The sequence below is a fragment of the Pristiophorus japonicus genome, chromosome 8 (assembly GCF_044704955.1).
Source record: "Pristiophorus japonicus isolate sPriJap1 chromosome 8, sPriJap1.hap1, whole genome shotgun sequence".
Taxonomy (NCBI): domain Eukaryota; kingdom Metazoa; phylum Chordata; class Chondrichthyes; family Pristiophoridae; genus Pristiophorus; species Pristiophorus japonicus.
The window spans coordinates 225,541,867-225,564,002 of NC_091984.1; the positions used below are offsets into that span (position 1 = coordinate 225,541,867).

A 22,136-nucleotide genomic window follows, 5' to 3' on the forward strand; every position below is an offset into this window, starting at 1 on the left:
TCGCTTTTAACCAGTGGCAGGAATTCCCCAGGGATTAAATGACCCCCACCCTCAGTCCGGGACTGCAACACTCACTGTCGCTTTGGGGGGGGGGGGGGGACGAGTAGGGGGAGTTTCCCCCTTCTGTGTGTGTTTGTTTTCTTTCAGCGAAAGAGTCGAAATTTTAGTTTTTGTGCAAAATGCGACTTCGGATCTTAAACTTTCCACCCAGCCCAACCGCTTCCGGATCTGGTGGTTTCTGGCAGTGAGGGGCAGACTGGCCGAGACCAACCTGCCTCTCATTAATTGGTTGAAGGACAAGGCATCAGACTGGGAGAACCAATTGCATTCAATCACACATTTGCAAAGAAAAAACCCACCAGAGTTGTAATATGCAACATCCTCCGCGAAACAGACACGTTTAAATGTGATTGATGGGGACTGGGTGTTCAATTCCCCGGGGAGGGGATCGCTGCAGGTTCTGCAGACAATGTATACCCTTGTGGTGGTAGTGCTTTCCCTTCTCTCTTTCCTTCTCATCAAGTATTGCAGAAGGTGCAGATACTGCCTGGAAACCAAGCGCCTTGATGGCAAGACCGTTCTCATTACAGGTAGGCGAGAGATTTTAATTGAAGTTTCTTCACTCGTCGAAGTCCTTTCAGTTCCTTCAGCTGGCCTCATGAAGGCGTGGCTCTGGGGATTGGGATTCTGTTCCAACTTGCAACATTTCACCGAGGAAGTTTGACCAAGTTCTGGAAGCAATGATATAATAGCCCATTTTTGATTATTTTTGAAAACAATTCTAAATTAAAACACTGGCGACAGAGATAAAGGCAAATCGTTCGGACCTGCTCATCAAAGAGAGAGAGAGAGAGACACTTGTAGAAAGGATTTAAAAAGAAAGACTCGCAGTTAAGGAAACAGACAGGCTAAGTGAGTGGGCAAAAATTTGACAGATGGAGTATAATGTCGGAAAGTGTGAGGTCATGCAGAAAAAAATCAAAGAGCAAGTTATTATTTAAATGGAGAAAGATTGCAAAGTGCCGCAATACAGCGGGACCTGGGGGTACTTGTGCATGAAACACAAAAGGATAGTATGCAGGTACAGCAAGTGATCAGGAAAGCCAATGGTATCTTGGCCTTTATTGCAAAGGGGATGGAGTATTAAAGGGGGAAGTCTTGCTACAGCTATATAAGGTATTGGTGAGGCCACACCTGGAATACTGCATGCAGTTTTGGTTTACGAAAGGATATACTTGCTTTGGAGGCAGTTCAGAGAAGGTTCACTAGGTTGATTCTGGGGATGAGGGGTTTGACTTATGAGGAAAGGCTGAGTAGGTTGGGCCTCTACTCATTGGAATTCAGAAGAATGAGAGGTGATCTTATCGAAACGTATAAGATTATGAGGGGGCTTGACAAAGTGGATGCAGAGAGGATGTTTCCACTGATGGGGAAGACTAGAACTAGAGGGCATGATCTTGGAATAAGGGGCCGCCCATTTAAAACTGCGATAAGGAGAAATTTCTTCTCTCAGTGGATTGTAAATCTCTGGAATTCGCTGCCTCAGAGAGCTGTGGAAGTTGGGACATTGAATAAATTTAAGACCGAAATAGACAGTTTCTTAAACAATAAGGGGATAAGGGGTTATGGGGAGCGGGCAGGGAAGTGGAGTTGAGTCCATGATCAGATCAGCCATGATCTTATTGAATGGCAGAGTAGGCTCGCGGGGCCATATGTCCTACTCCTGTTCCTATTTCTTATGTTCTTATTTATATAGTATATTTCGCGACCACCAGGACATCTCAAAGTGCTTTACAGCCAATCCTTACAAGCAACTCCCACAAACACAGCAATATGATAATGACCAGATAAACTGTTTTTGTTATGTTGATTGAGGGATAAGTATATATTATGATAGAGAACTGTTGGCAGTTAGAGTAGGAATAAACGGGTCCTTTTCAGAATGGTAGGCAGTGACTAGTGGGGTACCGCAAGGTTCAGTGCTGGGACCCCAGCTATTTACAATATGCATTAATGATTTAGACAAAGTAATTGAATGTAATATCTCCAAGTTTGCAGATGACACTAAGCTGGGTGGCAGTGTGAGCTGTGAGGAGGATGCTAATAGGCTACAGGGTGATTTGGACAAGTTAGGTGAGTGGGCAAATTCATGGCAGATGCAGTATAATGTAGTTAAATGTGAGGTTATCCACTTTGGTGGCAAAAACACGAAGGCAGAATATTATCTGAATGGTGACAGATGAGGAAAAGGGGAGGTGCAACGAGACCTGGGTGTCATGGTACAGCAGTCATTGAAAGTTGGCATACAGGTACAGCAGGCGGTGAAGAAGGCAAATGGCATGTTGGCCTTCATAGCGAGAGGAATTGAGTATAGGAGCAGTGGGGTCTTACTGCAGTTGTACAGGGCCTTGGTGAGGCCACACCTTGAATATTGTGTACAGTTTTGGTCTCCTAGTCTGAGGAAGGACATTCTTGCTATTGAGGGAGTGCAGCGAAGGTTCATCAGACTGATTCCCGGGATGGCAGGACTGACATATGAAGAAAGATTGGATTGACTAGGCTTATATTCACTGGAATTTAGAAGTATGAGAGGGGATCTCATATAAACATATAAAATTCTGACGGAATTGGACAGGTTAGATGCAAGAAGAATGTTCCCAATTTTGGGGAAGTCCTGAATCAGGGGTCACAAACTAAGGCTAAGGGGTAAGCCATTTAGGACCGAGATGAGGAGAAATTTCTTCACTCAGAGAATTGTGAACCTGTGGAATTCTCTACCACAGAAAGTTGTTGAGGCCAGTTCGTTAGATATATTCAAAAGGGAGTTAGATGTGGCCCTTACGGCTAAAGGGATCAAGGGATATGGAGAGAAAGCAGGAATGGGGTACTGAAGTTGCATGATCATATTGAATGGTGGTGCATGCTCGAAGGGTCGAATGGCCTACTCCTGCACCTATTTTCTATGTTTCTATTAGCTAGGACACGGAGGGAAAACTCCCCTGCTCTTCTTCAAAATAGCGCCATGGGATCTTTTATGTCCACCTGAGAGAGCAGATGGGGCCTCAGTTTAATGTCTCATCTGAAAGCACCTCCGACAGTGCAGCACTACCTCAGCACTGCACTGGAGTGTTAACCTAGATTTATGTGCTCAAGTCCCTGGAGTGGGATTTGAATCCACAACTTTTTGATTCAGAGGCAAGAGTGCTACCCACTGAGCCATGGTTAACACTGGTTTCAATCACCCTTTGCTTGCACTCAGTAACAAAGTGAAATGACCAAGTGTTTGGGACAACTGTTAAGTATAATATGTGCCTTGTTTAACTTTGAATAAAAATGTAGGTGTGATGAGCCAGGGGAAATGATGTCGAGTGGCCAAACGGTGGGGAATGGCGTTCCACAAGGATCGGTGCTGGGAGCACTCTTCTTCAACATTTATTTACCAATTCGCACTTGGGAATCGGAAGTACAATTTCAAAATTTGTAGGTGACACTTGAGCACACAACTTTCTGACTCCGAGGCGAGATTTCTATCCTCCAAGCCACGGCTGAGATGCCACGCCATTGTGGTGGCCGGGGGTTTGTTTTGGCTTGAATCAGTGGAAGCGCTCTCATCAATGAGTCAGCAGGTTGTGGCTTCAAGCACCGGTTCCTCTTTCTTCTCTACCCCCCCTCCTTTCCTCCATTTCCCCCCTCCCTTTCCTCCATTCCTCCCCCCCTCCCTTTCCTCCATTCCCCCCCCCTTCCCTCCATTTCCCCCCCTCCTTCCCTCCATTTCCCACCTCCCTTCCCTCCATTTCCCCCTCCCTTTCCTCCATTCCCCCCCCCTCCCTTTCCTCCATTCCCCCCTCCCTTTCCTCCATTCCCCCCCTCCCTTTCCTCCATTCCCCCCCTCCCTTTCCTCCATTCCCCCCTCCCTTTCCTCCATTCCCCCCTCCCTTTCCTCCATTCCCCCTTCCCTTTCCTCCTCCCTTTCCTCCCTTTCCCCCTCCCTTTCCTCCTTTCCCCCTCCCTTTCCTCCATTCCCCCTCCCTTTCCTCCTCCCTTTCCTCCATTCCCCCCTCCCTTTCCTCCATTCCCCCCTCCCTTTCCTCCATTCCCCCCCTCCCTTTCCTCCATTCCCCCCCTCCCTTTCCTCCATTCCCCCCTCCCTTTCCTCCATTCCCCCCTCCCTTTCCTCCATTCCCCCCTCCCTTTCCCTCCATTCCCCCCCCTCCTTCTTCTCATTCCCCCTCCCTTTCCTCCATTCCCCCCCTCCCTTCCTCATTCCCCCTCCCCTTTCCTCCATTCCCCCTCCCTTTCCTCCTTCCTCCCCCCTCCCTTTCTCCATTCCCCCCCCTCCCTTTCCTCCATTCCCCCCCCTCCCTTTCCTCCATTCCCCCTCCCTTTCCTCCCCTCCCTTTCCTCCATTCCCCCTTCCCTTTCCTCCTCCCTTTCCTCCATTCCCCCTCCCTTTCCTCCATTCCCCCCTCCCTTTCCTCCATTCCCCCCTCCCTTTCCTCCATTCCCCCCCTCCCTTCCTCCATTCCCCCCTCCCTTTCCTCCATTCCCCCTCCCTTTCCTCCATTCCCCCCTCCCTTTCCTCCATTCCCCCCTCCCTTTCCTCCATTCCCCCCTCCCTTTCCTCCATTCCCCCCTCCCTTTCCTCCATTCCCGCCTCCCTTTCCTCCATTTCCCCCCTCCCTTTCCTCCATCCCCCCACCCTTTCCTCCAGTTCCCCCCTCCCTTTCCTCCATTCCCCCCTCCCTTTCCTCCATTCCCCCCTCCCTTTCCTCCATTTCCCCCTCCCTTTCCTCCATTTCCCCCCTCCCTTTCCGTCCATTCCCCCCTCCCTTTCCTCCATTCCCCCCCTCCCTTTCCTCCATTCCCCCCTCCCTTTCCTCCATTCCCTCCTCCCTCCTCCCTTCCTCCATTCCCCCTCCCTTTCCTCCTTTCCTCCCCCCTCCCTTTCCTCCATTCCCCCCTCCCTTTCCTCCATTCCCCCCTCCCTTTCCTCCATTCCCCCCTCCCTTTCCTCCATTCCCCCCTCCCTTTCCTCCATTCCCCCTCCCTTTCCTCCATTCCCCTTCCCCTCTTTCCTCCATTCCCCCCCTCCCTTTCCCTCCATTTCCCCCCCTCCCTTTCCTCCATTCCCCCTCCCTTTCCTCATCCCCCTCCCTTCCTCTTCCCCCCTCCCTTTCCTCCATTCCCCCTCCCTTTCCTCCATTCCCCCCTCCCTTTCCTCCATTCCCCCCCTCCCTTTCCTCCATTCCCCCCTCCCTTTCCTCCATTCCCCCCTCCCTTTCCTCCATTCCCCCCTCCCTTTCCTCCATTCCCCCCTCCCTTTCCTCCATTCCCCCTGCCCAGCCAGGCCCCTCCCCCTTCCCCCTCCCTTTCCTCCATCCCCCCTCCCTTTCCTCCATTCCCCCCTCCCTTTCCTCCATTCCCCCCTCCCTTTCCTCCATTCCCCCCTCCCTTTCCTCCATTCCCCCCTCCCTTTTCCTCCATTCCCCCCTCCCTTTCCTCCATTCCTGGAACACAGACGCCCCCTCCCTTCCGCCATTCCCCCCTCCCTTTCCTCCATTCCCCCCTCCCTTTCCTCCTTCCCCCCTCCCTTTCCTCCATTCCCCCCCTCCCTTTCCTCCATTCCCCCCTCCCTTTCCTCCATTCCCCCCTCCCTTTCCTCCATTCCCCCCTCCCTTTCCTCCATTCCCCCCTCCCTTTCCTCCATTCCCCCCTCCCTTTCCTCCATTCCCCCCTCCCTTTCCTCCATTCCCCCCTCCCTTTCCTCCATTCCCCCCCTCCCTTTCCTCCATTCCCCCCTCCCTTTCCTCCATTCCCCCCTCCCTTTCCTCCATTCCCCCCTCCCTTTCCTCCATTCCCCCCTCCCTTTCCTCCATTCCCCCCTCCCTTTCCTCCATTCCCCCCCTCCCTTTCCTCCATTCCCCCCTCCCTTTCCTCCATTCCCCCCTCCCTTTCCTCCATTCCCCCCCTCCCTTTCCTCCATTCCCCCCTCCCTTTCCTCCATTCCCCCCCTCCCTTTCCTCCATTCCCCCCTCCCTTTCCTCCATTCCCCCCCTCCCTTTCCTCCATTCCCCCCCTCCCTTTCCTCCATTCCCCCCCTCCCTTTCCTCCATTCCCCCCCTCCCTTTCCTCCATTCCCCCCCTCCCTTTCCTCCATTCCCCCCCTCCCTTTCCTCCATTCCCCCCCTCCCTTTCCTCCATTCCCCCCCTCCCTTTCCTCCATTCCCCCCCTCCCTTTCCTCCATTCCCCCCCTCCCTTTCCTCCATTCCCCCCCTCCCTTTCCTCCATTCCCCCCCTCCCTTTCCTCCATTCCCCCCCTCCCTTTCCTCCATTCCCCCCCTCCCTTTCCTCCATTCCCCCCCTCCCTTTCCTCCATTCCCCCCCTCCCTTTCCTCCATTCCCCCCCTCCCTTTCCTCCATTCCCCCCCTCCCTTTCCTCCATTCCCCCCCTCCCTTTCCTCCATTCCCCCCCTCCCTTCCCTCCATTCCCCCCCTCCCTTCCCTCCATTCCCCCCCTCCCTTCTCTTCACCCCCCCCCCCTCCTTCGCCACCCCTTCCCTCCCCCTACTTTCTGGAGCTCCCTCCCTAAAGCCAACTTGCTACTTCTCTACACACCTTAAAAGCCTTCACTTTTTGACTTAAACCTTGCACTGTTGCTCCGCGTGCATCTCTCTCTGCATGCAATCCCCAAAGCACTGGTTAAAAGCCCTGAAACTTCATGTAATACTTGACTTACTCGGTCACTGTGTGTTGTAAAATACTGCTCCTCTTTGTTTCTGAGACCCGCCTTGCGGTTGGTAAACTCAACCAACCAACAGCTCTGAAGAGGTGTAAACCAGAGGCCACATGTCAAGGCATAGTGTCAAAATGAAACAGTACGTTGTGAGGCAGAAAGCAAGGGTGTCGGGCTAGAGTGTTCGTTCAACTCTGAAAGAAAGAAAGACTTGGACGTCTCAAAGTGCTTCTGGCTCAGAGGCGAGGGTGCTACCAACTGCTGAGGCAAAGGAGCCCATTTATATCAGAAGTTACACACCTCTCTGTAATGGCTGCTCAAAATCATATGTAGTCGCCCTTTAGACATGCATAAGCTGTTTGGCTAGTTTTATTGCAAGTCATACAACCCTCACTTCTAAAGGTTTCGATTTAGAATGGTAAAGGTTACAGTAACTCTCACATTTAAGGCTACCATCTGTCTGGTTTAGGATTAGAGAGTCTGGCTTTTGAGTGAAATTTCTAGAATGTAAGCCAGACATGAAAGATCTTTTTTTTAAATGTCTATTGTTCCCACTTCTGTTCCTTTTATGTTGGAGAGGGCTTCATTATTACGGATCTGTCTGTATTGGACAATGAGTGATTTTCTGTCATGTGCCTCATTCTTTGAGCATAAACATGGTTAAATATAGCAAACTGTGTGTGTTTGACAGGCTGCGCATAGCCAAGTGGCATTAATACAGTCAGCTCTACTTTCCATCTTTCTTGACACTTGAATTTTCTTGTTTTCTTGAGGCAGAAGGTACAGTCCACTATTCCAGAGCGTGTAGTTTTAAAAGGGGGCTTTCACTGATGCAGTAGGTGTTGGGATAGTACTGCCGACACAGCCATCACTTGCTCACCAGAAAAAGAAAAAGAAAGACTTGCATTTATATAGCGCCGTTCACGACTACTGGACGTCTCAAAGCGCTTTACAGCCAATGAAATATTTTTGGAGTGTAGTCACTGTTGTAATGTAGGAGACGCGGCAGCCAATTTGCGCACAGCAAGCTCCCACATAGCAATGTGATAATGACCAGCCACTGAAATAAATGTTGCCTGCACATGAGGTGCAAGGGTGGAAAATCGCAATCTCTTGAAGATATTCCACCCGATGCAGAAGAGTTGGTAGGCCTGCTTTTATTTATTTTTTTAAATCCTCATGAATTTTCCACCCACAAATAAAAGTCAACAGGTCAAAGGCGTAGAACATGGGCCACTCTTCTCTGGTAACTATGTAAGTTGAATTTTAATTTCATTACGTGGGGCTACTAAGAACATAAGAAATAGGAGCAGGAGCAGGCCATTTGGCCCCTCGAGCCTGCTCCGCCACTCAATAAGATCATGGCTGATGTGATCTTGGCCTCAACTCCACTTCCCCGCCCGCTCCCCATAACCCTTGACTCCCTTATCGTTCAAAAATCTGTCTATCTCCACCTTAAATATATTCAATGACCCAGCCCCCACAGCTCTCTGGGGTAGGGAATTCCACAGATTCACAACCCTCTGAGAGAAGAAATTCCTCATTCTCTTTTTTAAATGGGCGACCCCTTTTTCTGAAACTATGCCCCCTAGTTCTAGACTCCCCCCACGAGGGGAAACATCCTCTCTGCATCTACCCCTCAGAATCTTATACGTTTCATTAAGATCACCTCTCATTCTTCTAAACTCCAATGAGTAGACGCTTACCAGTGATTTCGGGACCACATTTTGCAATTTGTTTTTCTGTGAGAATTAAACTTTAACAGCCTTGTCCAGTACATGGATACAACCAAGAGTCCAATGGCACTTTTGCAGGTTATAACTTGAGTGTTAATGCACCCAGTATCTCCATCACTTACATTGCAGGGAAACCAAAAGTATACAAAGGTTTGTTTGTCTTTATGCAATGGCAGATCACAACGTTTCTTTACGGAGGCGTGACTCTGAAACAATCTGGAAAGTTTACAAACATTTGTAATTGTTCCGAGTTACAGTTGATTCTCGATTTTTGTACCATCTGGAGGTAGCACACCTGGTGTAACATAGCACGTCTAATTGTATGCAGTAGCAGCTTGCACTTGTATAACGTCTTTAATGTTCCAACGTGCTTCACTGAGGCGTAAGGAAAAATGGATGTCAGGCCAAAGGATGAGAGATTCGGAGGGGGCGCCTGGAAGCTTTAAGGAGGGTCATGAAGATGGAGAGTGAAGAGGCAGAGGGGTTTCGGCAGGGAATTTCCGAGCATGATGCCTGAGCACTGAGGGGGCGAGCTGCACAAGGGAGATGAGGATGCACAAGAGGTTGGAGGAGGGGGAAAGGGTATTGTAGGCCCGGAGGGGGTTTCGAGCTAGAGAGAGGCAAGGTCATGAAGGGAGTTAAATGTGAGCAGGAGAATTTTAAATTCTGGAGTTCAGGAAGCCAATGTAGGTCATCAAGGACAGTTGATGGGAGAGCAAGACTTGCTCCACGACCATCATCATCAGAGGTGGTCCCTCGAACGAGGCTGACTTGCTTCCGCATGAGTTTTCAGATGTTTCAATGGAGGACCCGATGTTCCAATCCTGAACTAGAGGGGGTGGAAGATGCCTGTGCGTGGATTTTTTTAACATGTGGCGACCATTGCACACCAGCCCCCACGCGGGCTTGACAGAGCTCGGCCTTTATCCAGTGGCAAGGGTTACCCAGTACGACTGGACACCAGCTCTGCTGCATGGACCCAGTGCGCGCACATATCGCAGTGTGGGCTGGCCCGTGCTGCCCCGGGGCCCTCAGCTCTTCTGGGCCCCGTACTCTCCTTCGCCGCACCTCCGCTACGATCTCTCGCCGCTCCCCTGCTGTACCTGGGCCCCGCCGATGTTCTTGCCCAACAGCGTCCATGCCCTTTGGCTGCAAGCTAAGATACGGGTGACAAGAGTTTTGGATGAGCTATAGTTTACAGAATGAGGATAGGAGGCTGTGCAGAAGCACATTCTAGTCTGGCGGTGACAAGGGCAAGCATGTCATTGGTTGATGGGCTCAGGCCATGGCGGGCGATGTTATGGAGATGGAGGCAGTCAGTCTTTGTGGTGGGGAGGAAGTGGGGTCTGAAGCTCAGTTCAGGATCGAGGCTGTGAAGAGCCAGAGACTTCATTGGTATTTAATCCCCAACTCAATCGCTGTTTGGGTGAAAAATTTCCATCCAGCTTCCTTTCTTACTCCCAACTTTCTAATTTTTAATCGTCCCCAGTGCAGTATTTGAAACTTTCGCCATAATTTGCCAGAAGCAAATTTGAGACTTCTCTTCGAAAGTATAAAGTTGAAACGAGTCACTCACCGTTCAGTCTGGTGGCTCAGTGGGTAGCACTCTCGTCTCTGACTTAAAGTTGTAGGTTTAGGTTCAGGGGGCTCAGGGACTTGAGCACAAAATCTAGGCTGACATCCCAGTGCAGTGCTGATGGAGTGCTGCACTGTTGGAGGTGCCGTCTTTCGGATGAGATGTAAAACCGAGGCCCTGCCTGCTCTCTCAGGAGGATGTAAAAGATCGATTGGTACTACTTCGAAGAAGAGCAGGGGAGTTATCCCTGGTGTCCTGACCAATATTTATCACATTGTTGTTTGTGGGAGCTTGCTGTGCACAAATTGGCTGCCTTTTCCCACTTTACAACAGTGACTATACTCCAAAAGTACTTCATTAGTTGTAAAGTGCTTTGAGACGTCCTGTGGTCATGAAAGGCGCTGTATAAATCCAATTCTTTCTTTTCAGTGAAAGCAAGAGCAACTCTCTTAACTTCCGCTTGTGACTTCAGTTACTGATGCCGACAATCGTGTTTTGTTAAATGTTGCAGGTGGAAACTCTGGAATTGGTAAAGAGACGAGCATTGACCTGGCAAGGCGGGGAGCGCGGGTCATTATTGGGTGTCGCAACGCAATGCGTGCAGAGGCAGCGGTGAAGGATATCCAGCAGGCGAGTCGTAGCATGAACGTGCACTTCAGGAAACTCGACCTCTCCAGTCTACGGTCCATAAGGGAATTCTGTCGGGACTTCTTGGAGAAGGAGAAGCGATTGGATATTTTAATTAATAACGCCGGTCAGTCAGTCAACACTGAACTGGGGAAATGTCTGAAAGAGAGAGAGAGAGAGAGAGACAGGTTAATGTGTCAGGGATAACCTTTCATCAGAGCTGAACTTATTAACTAGAGGGAGGGTAAAAATCAGCCCAGATTCTTGTTTAAATTGTTGTCCAGTGACCTTTATAGAGAAATGAGCAGGAGCAGATGTCTGGAGAGAATGGCGTTTGGTTTCCCTGCGATACGTCATGGTGAAATATCTTGGTCGCATTCACTGTTGAAGAAAAATGGCCAGTTTGGTTCGGTGCTTGTGGAACCAAACCCAGGAGGTGCCGGTGCCTTAAGGGTAGAGGGGAGAAAATTGTGGGGGCAGCATTGTTGAGATTAGCCGACTGTTTCCTCGAACTTTATGTAAACCATGCAGTAAAATTTTCCATCGGATTTTTCATGGGATTTCGAAAGCGTAAGTACTTTCTACTTCCTAATCAGTCATTGCATATAAGCATCCCATAAAGAAAGATAGACCTGAATTTATATAGCGCTTTTCACAACCTGAGGATGTCCCAAAGTGCTTTACAGCCAATTAAGTACTTTTGAAGTGTAGTCACTGATCCCATGGCACTATTTCGAAGAAGAGCAGGAGAGTTATCCCCGGTGTCCTGGCCAATATTTACCCCTCAATCAACATAACAAAAAACGATTATCTGGTCATTATCACATTGCAGTTTGTGGGAGCTTGCCACATTACCCACATTACAACAGTGACTACATTCCAAAAGTACCTCATTGGCTGTAAAGCGCTTTGATTATCACAGGATAACTCTCCTCTTTTTCGAAATAGTTCCGTGGGATCTTTTACATCCTCCTGAGAGAGCTGCGTTCTGGACTGCAAGCAGGCAAAGATATTGGGTGTCGTGGAACTCTTCAATTACCAAACCAAGAGATGGCACATGATCAGCAAATAAACAATAACTCCTGTCTCAGTGCTGGGAAGGTGCTTGGTGTGTTATCCCTTGTGCTAGTTGCTGTTTCCATGGAGAAGAATAACACCAAAGTATAGCAGCATGAAGTTAGACCTTGTGGCTCTAAAATGGACATTTGCAGAGGTGTCAGTTCACTGTGCTAATGATAAGTTGCCTTTGATAGCTCGGTTGGGAACTGTTGAGCACAGATGGGTGGCAGCAGCTAGGTGCTTTTGATTTTGATGTTTGGTATCACCAGGGACAAGGACTGATGCCACAGTTTGTGGATTTCCCAAGTACTGGGACAGAAAGGAATCGCTGATTCAGCGGGATTGGCAAGACTTGTTCTCCGAGACTTCAACTCTCTTAAAGCATTGGAATTGTGTGTTGGGAATTGATGGATTGGTGTATGGAGTTGTCCAGGATGCCCACTTGCAGGGGGGGACTCTGCCACCGTTTGTTACCAGTAAGCCTGATGCCTGAGGGAGCAGATGTTGGAGAGCTTGCAAGATCAAATGGGCCGATGGGTCACTGAATGCACAGTGAACCATATGAGCAGTAAATGTTTTGGACCTGGGAAGCATAAATACTTGGGGGAATGTGTCAAGAAGCTACAGCTGTGCCTTGTCTAAGTTCCAGAGCAAGATCTGAGTGTTGATGGGACATCTGGTGGATTTCAGGCCTTTCGACTGGGTGGCCAAGGATTTTACCATCTTTGATCCTGCAACATGGAAATATCTCGGTCCTCAGCAATGTTTTTACCAAGTTTATATGGGCAGATTTCACCAAGGTTAAAAGTAGCCAACATTGTATCGAGAGTGATTCTGAAGGAATGGTTCCTGATGTGCAAAATGACTCCACTCTAATCGGGAAGCAATCTCGACAGTCGCGTCATTGCAGAGCACAAAAAAAATTCCAGGCTGACTCTCCAGTGCAGTGCTGAGGGAGCGCTGCACTGTTGGAGGTGCCATCTTTCAGATGACACGTTAAACCGAGGCCCAGACTGCCCTCTCAAGTGGACGTCGAAGATCCCATGGCACTATTTCGAAGAAGAGCAGGGGAATTATTCCTGGTATCCTGGCCAATATTTATCCCTCAATCAACATAACGAAAACCAGATTATCTGGTCATTATGACATCGCTGTTTGTGGGAGCTTGCTGTGCGCAAATTGGCTGCCGAGTTTCCCACATTACAGCAGTGACTGCACTCCAGAAGTACTTCATTGGCTGTAAAGTGCATTGAGACGTCCAGTGGCCATGAAAAGCGCCTTATAAATGCAAGTCTGTCTTTTTCTTTGCTTTAAGGAATGAGGAAATCCAGGATGGCTCAGGATCATTCCCAATACATCATGCAAGGGTTCAATAGAGCTATACATGATGTCCTTCAGGCACCATCTCTGGAAAATAACAGGTGGTGGCCTCTTTGTACTTATACTTCTTTCCCCAAATTTCTTCAACCCAGAAGGCTGGTCCATAAAATGTGCTATTTGGCCAGTATTACCAGCGACCAATCGCCGCCCTACTTGTTGCAAGCATGGGATGCACGAGTGTGGGAAAGCCAAGTTAGTGAGTAGCTCATGATCCTCCAGAGTGTCATGGAGTGGCTCACAAGAAGGCAGAAGAACTATTCAAGCACAAGGAAGAGGCCCTTTCAAAACTGCTCCGTGTTAGATTTAAAAAGAAAGACTTGCATTTATATAGCGCCTTTCACAACCTCAGGATGTCTCAAAGCGCTTTACAGCCAATGAAGTACTTTTGGCGTGTAGTCACTTGTTAATGTGGGAAACACGACAGCCATTTGTGCACAGCAAGCTCCCACAATTAGAAATGTGATAATGACCAGAGATAAATATTGGCCAGGACACTGGGGAGAACTCCCCTGTTCTTCAAATAGTGTCATGGGATCTTTTATGTCCACCTGAGTGGGCAGACAGGGCCTTGGTCTCATCCAAAAGGCAGCACCTCCAACAGGGCACCTCCCTCAGCACTGCACTGGAGTGTCGGCCTAGATTTTTATGCTCAAGTGGGATTTGAACCCACAACCTTCTGACCCAGCGGCTAGCCACTGAGTTACGACTGCCACTTTAGAAACTTAAGTTGTGAGACCCAATGAAAGGAGTAGACAAGGGCAGTTATTGAACAAGAAAGAGCTACTTTTACCTGTGCTTAACTCAAGCCCTTCATGCAGTTACCAGCCCCTGTATTAGTCAACCATCCAATATTGAGGAGAGAGGAAGCGTACGGATGAATTTGAGCATTTGGCTTCCCCCCCTGTCCCCCCCTGCCAGATGTGTTCTATTCTTCAACACCAAATCACAGAATTTGGTGACTACTTGAGACTACTCGGACCCTCCTTTAGTTTTGCTGTTTTTTTTTTTCTCTCTGTTTACCCTGTCGGGGTTGGGGATAAGCACCATATTTATACACTTGCTGGAGAATGACGTCTGCACGAATGAATCCCTGAGTGCTCCCGGAGGCATAAACCACAAGAACATGGGAGGGGTGAGGTGCAGTCTGTGCCTTTGTTAACTTTGGGCATTTTTTGCAGTGGCTTCTCCCCTAACGGTCTTCACACTAGCTCCGTAATCGGAGCTTTTGTCCCGTGGGACCCAGAAGCTGCACCTTTTTGATACTCTTGTCTTGACAGTGGTGTATTTTTGAGGAGCTAATAATCCCACTGTTATCATTTGCTTAGCGGACTTAAAGCAATCTTTCTTCACATCCGGCCACATTCTCTCTGAAATGGTGGGTAGTACCATCATCATCAAACAGTGATTTACAGACTAAAACACCAATTATTTTATTTACAAATAAATAGCAACATGAGGTGCAAAAACAAAAAAGTACAAAACAATACAAGATAGTCACCAAGAAATCCAATGGGGAATTCAGAATAAACTTCTTTACCCAGAGAGCGGTGAGAATGTGGAACTCGCTACACCACAGGGAATGGTTGAAGCGAATAGTATCGATGCGTTTAAGGGGAGGCTAGACAAGCATATGGGGGAGAAGGGAATAGAGGGTTATGCTGATAGATTTAGATGAGGAAAGATGGGAGGAGGCTCGAGTGGAGCATAAACGCCGGCATGGACTGGTTGGGCAGAATGGCCTGTTTCTGTGCCGTATATCCGATGTAATCTAAACAAGCCATAAAATTGGTCAATTACTCTTTGTAAGACTGAAAAATCTGTTTGAAAAAATTTGAAGAGAGTTCTTTTTGTGGTCTATTGATTACATAGGATATACGACACAGAAACATTTGGACCAGTCCATGCCAGCAAAAGGCAGTGAGCAGTAAGTGGCAATTGACCCTCTCTTTGTCCTCTCCTGATCACATTTTCAATCACTCCGAGGGAGGACCCGCAGCCCAGAACTCTTCAGTTCAATCATCAATTTTTGAAAGAACTCTGCTATTTCAAAACCCCGGCTCTTAAACCCTTTTGAGTGTCAAATATAGCTCTTCTACTATCCGCTTGATGTGAATTTTCCAGGACAAATGACTTTGTACTCGCATCCAATTAACAGCAGAAAACCGATGCCACAAATGCACTGGTGGGTATCCAGGAGATGAATAATTCACGCTTCTGTATGTCCAAAACTTTGCAAGGGAAAACATTATTTGAGCAAAAGGCAGAACCATTAATTAAATTGGGAAACTGCCCAAATTTGGTCCACTGATTACCCAATCTCATCTTTAAATGAGCAGAGCATTTCAAAGCTTGCTACTTACTGAAATCAAGACGGGTTAATGTCTTGTCTGGATGAAGGGCACCATCTGGAAATTGCAGCTCTGATGAAAGGATCCACATAGAGGGCAGCTATTCTTTCACTTCTAAATGATATCGGACTTGTTCCATTTTCCGTTACAGCGTCAGCTGTGGCTCAGTGAGTAGCACACTTGCCTCTGAGCCAGGAGGTTGTGGGTTCAGGTCCCACTCCAGGATGTTGAGCACATAACTCTCAGCTGGCACTCCAGTGCAGTGCTGAGGGAGTGCTGTGCTGTCTTTCAGATTAGATGTTAAATGGAGGCCCCATCTGCTTTTTCAGGTGGACGTAAAATATCCCATGGCACTGTTTCGAAGAAGAGCAGGGGAGTTATCCCTGGTGTTCTGGCCAATATTTATCCCTCAGTCAACATAACAAAAAAAAATAGATTACCTGGTCGTTATCACATTGCTGTTTTGTGTGAGCTTGCTGTCTGCAAATTGGCTGCTGTGTTTCCCACATTACAACAGTGGCTACACTCCAAAAGTACTTCACTGGTTGTAAAGGGTTTTAAGACGTTGTGTGGTCATGAAAGGCGCTATATAAATGCAAGTCTTTATTCCAGCTCTTTTATCTTCGGTGTACACATATGTCTGTTTTGTTCAGGTGACAGTCTTGAGTGTGCCGACATTTGTGTAAGATCTGCAATTGTTTTACGCGTGTTTCCCACAGGAATTAGCTCCTGTTCCACTGTGACCGAGGACGGTTTTGCCACGTGCTTTGGTGTGAATCACCTTGGCCCCTTTCTGCTCACCACACTTTTGCTTGTCCGCCTGAAGGAATCTGCCCCGAGTCGTGTGATAAATGTTTCCTCAGACGTCTACCGGATGGCAACCATGGACTTCACCCGATTCAGAACAGCTTCCCGCCCCTTCGCCTCTTACAGCAGCAGTAAGCTGGCAAACATTCTGTTCACCCGAGAATTGTCGCGTCGACTGGAAGGAACCGGTGTTGCTGCGTTCTCTCTGCACCCAGGTAAATCACACTTTCCGCAAAGGCTCTGGAACAGAGTATTGGTGGTGGAGATTCGGTCACGCCTCTGTTGCGGCGTTAACCCGGGCGGAGCAGTAACTTTTGCGCCGGGAAATGGTTTGCGTCTCCAGCCGCAAGATTCAGCAGCCGGGCCCCGAGTGTGGAGCGGGGCGCGGAGGGAGGCGTTCCACACCTCTCTCAGGGCGCTAGGCCGGCTGAGCCACAGAAACTCCCGAGGTAAACAGCCGGCCTCGGGGCGCCCTGAGAGAGGCTTCCGTGGGGAAAAAAATCCCCCCAAAAAAACATTTGCAATTCTTTACTGACACCACGCTAACATAAATCGCAAAAATAAAAAACAATTACACTTGCCTCAGGTCGACATTCCTTCCCTCACTGCGGCCGGTACAGCTCGGACTACCCGCATTCCCAGGCGGTCCCACCAGGAGGGCGCTACGGAGCACCATGGGTCGGGCGTGAACCAAATATCGAGACGGTGTCGCACACCGGCCCGCATCTCCCGGACGGTACTGCTCCGCGCCCCCGCAAAAACCCGGCACCGAATGTCCCGGCGGGGCCGCTGGAAGCTGGCCGCCCGCCCGGAAATGATTCCCGCCGCCATTACCATCCCTCCGGGGCGAAAACCGAGGCGAGAGCCCAGGGGCAGCACGGGCCCAGCCCACACTGCGATATGTGCGCGCACTAGGTCCGTGCAGCAGGGCAGGTCTCCAGTCGTCCTGGTTAACCCTTGCCACTGGATAAAGGCCGAGCTCTGCCGAGCCCCGTGTGGGTGGCTGGTGTGCAACGGTCACCGCACGTTAAATAAATCCACCCACAGGCACCTTCCACCCCCTCAATTGGAGTTCAGGACCTGGAACATCGGGTCCTTCATTGAAACATCTGTGAAGTCCTGTGGCAGCAAGCCATCATCGTTCGAGGGACCGCCTATGATATGAGGGCGAAAACAGAGGCGGCAATGAGCCAAAAATCCAGCTCTTGAATGGGCTGGATTTTCGGGTCTTCTGCGTTCTGTTTTGTTTGCCCCGGAGCAGCGGCAATGGCGGCGGTGAAGTGTTCTGGGCGGGCGGTCCTCGGGTCCGCTTTAGCGGCGACACGGAGCAGCACCGCCCGGAAGAGCTGTGCCCGGCGCATAACACCCCTGGTTGTGACACCGGCGCGAGTTTTGATTCTTACCCGTCCCGCCCGGCTGGAAGTGTGCTCGCGGTGACATCCTGGGAAATCCGGGCGGTTCAACCACCCCGTCGGCGAAGAGATAGGTAATGGACTCCTGAGGTAAGTGCGATTGATTTTTTTTCTTTTTAATTTTTTTATGATTTGTGTTGTGGTGGCGTGGGCAATGTTTTGGGAATGTTGTGGGATTTTTTTTTTTAGGTTCCCCCTCCCCCTCCCCCAGGCGTCTCTCGGAGCGCTCCCGGCCCAGCTCTTTAGCTCGGGAGTTTCCCATCCTAACGTGCCCAGAGAGGTGTGCAACACCTCCCTTAGCGCTGGGACCCCAGACTCAGTCTCTGCTCCCTGGAAGGGTTATACTTGAAACGTGTTTGAGCAGGTTCAATGCTGCTCTTTGTGGGCAAGAAATCAAGGCACAAAAACAGCTTAATTTGGCACGGAATCGAGGAATCTGATGCCAGGGAGTTGGATGGACGTCTCGTGTGAGCGGGATTTGACAGAATAAATAAGAAGAAACTGTTTCCACTGGTGGGTGGGTTGTAACCAGAGGGCAGAGATTTAAGATAATTCGCAAAAGAACTCGAGGAAGATTTTTTTTTAACGCAGCAAGTGGTTATGATCTGGAACGCGCTGCTTGAAAGGGTGGTGGAGGCACATTCAATAGTGACTTTCAAAAGGAGATTGGATAAATACTTAAAAAGGAAAACTTTGCAGGGTTCAGGGGGGGGGAAAGAGCAGGTGGGTGGGACTAATTGGATTGCTCTTTCAAAAGAGCCGGTACAGGCATGACAGGCCGATTGGCCTCCTTCTGCGCTGTATCATTCAAATCGGATTTGTTTTGAAAGGACCAGTATCTCGTTTGCTGAGTTTAACCTAGAGGCGCAATATATTGCCGCGTTGGCATCATCAGGCACTAGGTAGCACTCTCATCGATACACAACGTACGGTTTCGGTCTCAATGAAGGAGGCAGCCTCCACACTTGGGCCTAACATTGCTTGGGGCATAACTCGTGCAGAATCAAACCCGCTATTTTTTTTTTAAAAAGCGCTTGCTGGGATATCCTGAGTACTTACTGAACCAACGTCGAACTGTGTGCAATGCCAAGAGACTGCAGAATCCTCAGTGAACTTGAGGTTTTAATGGCCGAAGGCAGAGCTGTACTCGTGGAGATGTGTGTGTATGTACAGACTGCTTTCCTGGCCGGGTAAGCACGGAACAGCCTAGTTGAAGCTTGCCGAACTGCTTTCTGTGCTGGCTCATTCTATAATTCTAATCGGATTTGTTTTGAAAGGCCGAGTATCTGCTTTCTTGCTCTTTTTCGTTTCGTTGCTTTAAACGTCAGGTTACATACACATTCAGTTGCAGTAATGATAGGATCAGGTCTTTATTTAAACTTCATATTACACAAAGACCAGTATGAAAGCTACAGAGACACACACTTTGCAAAACCAATACATGCTCGCTGCGTGTGAGACACGCACGTTCCGTTTTCCTGTGTCTCTGCTCAAACAGTGTTCGCTCACATCTCTTAAACAAAATCAGATCTTTGAACTCTATATTCCATACATACTATCAATAAATCATGTTACATCAAAAGTACATACAAACACTGACAGAATCACAATGTAAACTAAATAACCAGCCACTCAACATCCTGACATTGGTTTATTGCTACAATCAGCTCTTGCCATGAATTTTATTGCTATAACACACAGGTGAGCAAATTGCCAGATTCGAATGGCTTTCCTGAGGAGACATTCTCTCCTTTGATGTTGGACCTAATTTACAATCCACGCTCATTAGAAAAGCTGCTTGAACTTTTAACCCCGCATGCGTCATCTCAGACTGCGCTGAAAGCGAGGTATTCGGGGGGAAATAGGGGCTTTCGGTCCCACCGAGATACTCTGTAGCTGCTTGCTTCCTAACTTGAAGCATAAATCACAGCTCGGCCGATGATGTATTTTATTGTTGTCGGTTTTGACATAGATTCACCTTGAACTCATTCTTGTTTTAAGGTTATGTTTCCACCAACCTGCTGAGCAACCAGCCTTTCCTGATCAGGATGGTCATGTGCCCCATTGTGTGCCTGTTCTTCATCTCGAATGAAGCGGGGGCACAGACCTCGGTCCACTGTGCCGTGTCCGACCAAGTGCTCCAGCATAATGGTGGTTTCTTCAGCAATTGCCGGCCGGCGCAGCTCTGGTGCCATGCAGCGGACACCGGTGTAGCCAAGAAGCTGTGGGAGACCAGTGAACAACTAGTCGGACAAAAAGCATAAAAGTTGCCAGTTACTTCCAACAGTTCTTATGTTCTTATGCTCTTATGTTGTTGCAGCTCAAGCTTTGCCCATGACCGTTTATCTCTTTCAAAAGGCCCACTGCCGCTCTCTCTCAGCCCGTGGTTCTGCCTCTCTTCCAATCTGATCTCTCTGTGCCTCTTTATTTAAGAACATAAGAGACAGGAGCAGCAGTAGGCAACACGGCCCCTTCGAGCCTGCGCCGCCATTCAATAAGATCATGGCTGATCTTCGACCTCAACTCCACTTTCCCGCCCGATCTCCACATCCCTTGATTCCCCTGGACTCCAAAAATCTATCTATCTCAGCCTGCGATATACTTGGGTCTGCCTTACAGACATTACTTCCAGTTAACAGTAGGAAAGATGTTGGACAAATTCTATACATTCATCTGGAGTATCCAGTTAAACGGTTTAAGTTTCTGACAATTTAATGTAACATCCTCTGTCTTGCCACATCCATCACCCGAGGGCAACTTGCACAGAATGCAGAAGCTAAATGATCCTGCAGTTCCACAGCCTGAACAAGTTTACCGTTCTTTTCCCCCTCTGTAGTTCCTTGGCTCCACGACAACCCTACCTTTCAAAAGAATTAAGACGAGAAATAATGTTCCCGTATTCAATAAGATCATGGCTGATCATCGACCAGCCAGGAACTATCAGGAAACAGTCCGGGCTTCTCGTCTCTGGGGGAAAAAAGCAGACTGAGATGTGACCTGATAGAGGTCTTTAAGATTATGAAAGGGTTTGATAGGGTGAGACGTAGAGAAGATGTTTTCACTTTTGGGAGAGTCCAAAACGATCAATGTTCGTGGCCGCAAAGCGCCCTGGAGCTCCTGCACAGCTAGCTCGCCGTCTGTTAAATGGGAAAATTTGTGCATCCGCAGTACGTTGAATGGGCTGCGCAGTCCCTTTGAAGGGGCCACTGTAAGAATGCACTGTGAAAACTTGATGTAACTTCACTAAGCTTAAAGTTGACCAAATTTAATGTACCAGCATGCTTTGGGAGGCCAAGAGACTTGTTGCTGAAGTCAACCCTGTAGGAATAAAACTGCCAATCACAGGTAAGGAAGCAGCAGACCTTAAGGGTTCTAGACCCTGGGGTAACTGGCCTTGAAGGCCCGCTGACTAACGGACTGGCACACAAGAGGAACAATTGCTATACGTACGCTGTGGGCGGCCTGCCAAGCTTTGGGGGATAAAAAGTGCTTTCCAAAGACACTTGGGGCTGCTGCAGTCGGGCAACTCGATCGGTTGCCAGTTTAAGGAGCACTAGTCACTGCCGAACTGATCACTCGCTGACATTGGTACGTACGTACATATGTATGTATGCTTGTGCTTGTTTGTAATCCTTTGTTGATTTTAAGTAAAGAAACAGTTACCCTGAAATCTTTTGTCTCGAGTTGCCTGTTCCACCACGGAAACTCTATGGGACAGACTTTCCCGAAAGGCCCTCGACGCCCGCTTGCCCAGGTGAGAAGAACCGCTAACGTTCGGCGAGAAAAGCTGGCGAGAATTTCCATTTTTATGATTAAAGTAAGTGAAACGAAAATGGGCGTTGCACACTCATTGCCGGCAGTTTTCTCGGCAGGTAAGTGGAAAGTTAGCAACATGGGCGGTCGTTACCGGAATGGACGGTACGTTCTAAAATTTAGTCCGAGGCTGCGGTTGGGCCGAGGGAGGGGGGAAAACTTTTTTAAAAATTTCATTAAAAAAAAATAAAAACATACAAAGCATTCCCAAGACAGTTTTAAACCTAATCGCTGTTTTAAAATTAAAAAAAATGTAAATAGCCGTTAACTGACCTTTCTTTGCAGAGTCCCTTACAGCTTTTACAGGCCGGGTCCCTCGGCAATCTGGATGACGGCGGTTGAGGCCAAACTTACTCCCTGGCGGTTGTTCTTGGCGTTGCATGTCGGCGGTTTGGTCCCGGCGGGCGTCTTCAGATGTGGTGATACCATGAAGAAACTTAAGTGGAAACTTTCACCGGGTGGGAAAAACAGCTGTACCGCCGAGAAACTCGGCGACACTGAAGCCAAAACTCTAGCCCTATAAACTGTTGCATGGGGCGAGGGGTAATTCTGTATGTCCTACAGATTTTGGCAGCCGAATGGGGACCCGATCGGAACCAACAGTGGATTAGACGTTGGAGGAGTTAGTCACGAAGTATGCGATA

General features: G+C 48.9%; 2 protein-coding genes across 3 annotated transcripts in view; both read left to right on the forward strand.

The window, feature by feature from the left end:
• The first annotated feature begins 369 nt into the window (after positions 1 to 369).
• Positions 370 to 19,964, forward strand: LOC139269041 (retinol dehydrogenase 12). The gene is made up of 4 exons (XM_070888015.1): positions 370 to 590; positions 10,558 to 10,800; positions 16,180 to 16,482; positions 19,681 to 19,964. The coding sequence occupies exons 1-4, from the start codon at positions 470 to 472 to the stop codon at positions 19,941 to 19,943; spliced, it is 930 nt and encodes a 309-aa protein (XP_070744116.1). The 5' UTR covers positions 370 to 469; the 3' UTR covers positions 19,944 to 19,964.
• crybb1 (crystallin, beta B1) overlaps positions 548 to 22,136 on the forward strand; it is a 60,902-nt gene continuing 39,313 nt past the window's right edge. The window contains exon 1 of one of the 2 annotated variants that reach the window (XM_070888016.1): positions 548 to 590. The gene's annotated coding sequence lies outside the window, so the exon portion shown is untranslated. Of the gene's footprint in view, positions 591 to 21,444; positions 21,497 to 22,136 lie in introns of those variants that run through there. The other variant, XM_070888017.1, reaches the window with a different exon arrangement.

Coding starts and splice junctions, on each gene's coding strand:
- LOC139269041 (XM_070888015.1), top strand. CDS start 470: ATGTATACCCTTGTGGTGGTAGTGCTTTCCCTTCTCTCTTTCCTTCTC. Junction 10,801..16,179: donor TATTTTAATTAATAACGCCG/GTCAGTCAGTCA, acceptor TGTTTCCCACAG/GAATTAGCTCCTGTTCCACT. Junction 16,483..19,680: donor TGCGTTCTCTCTGCACCCAG/GTAAATCACACT, acceptor TCTTGTTTTAAG/GTTATGTTTCCACCAACCTG.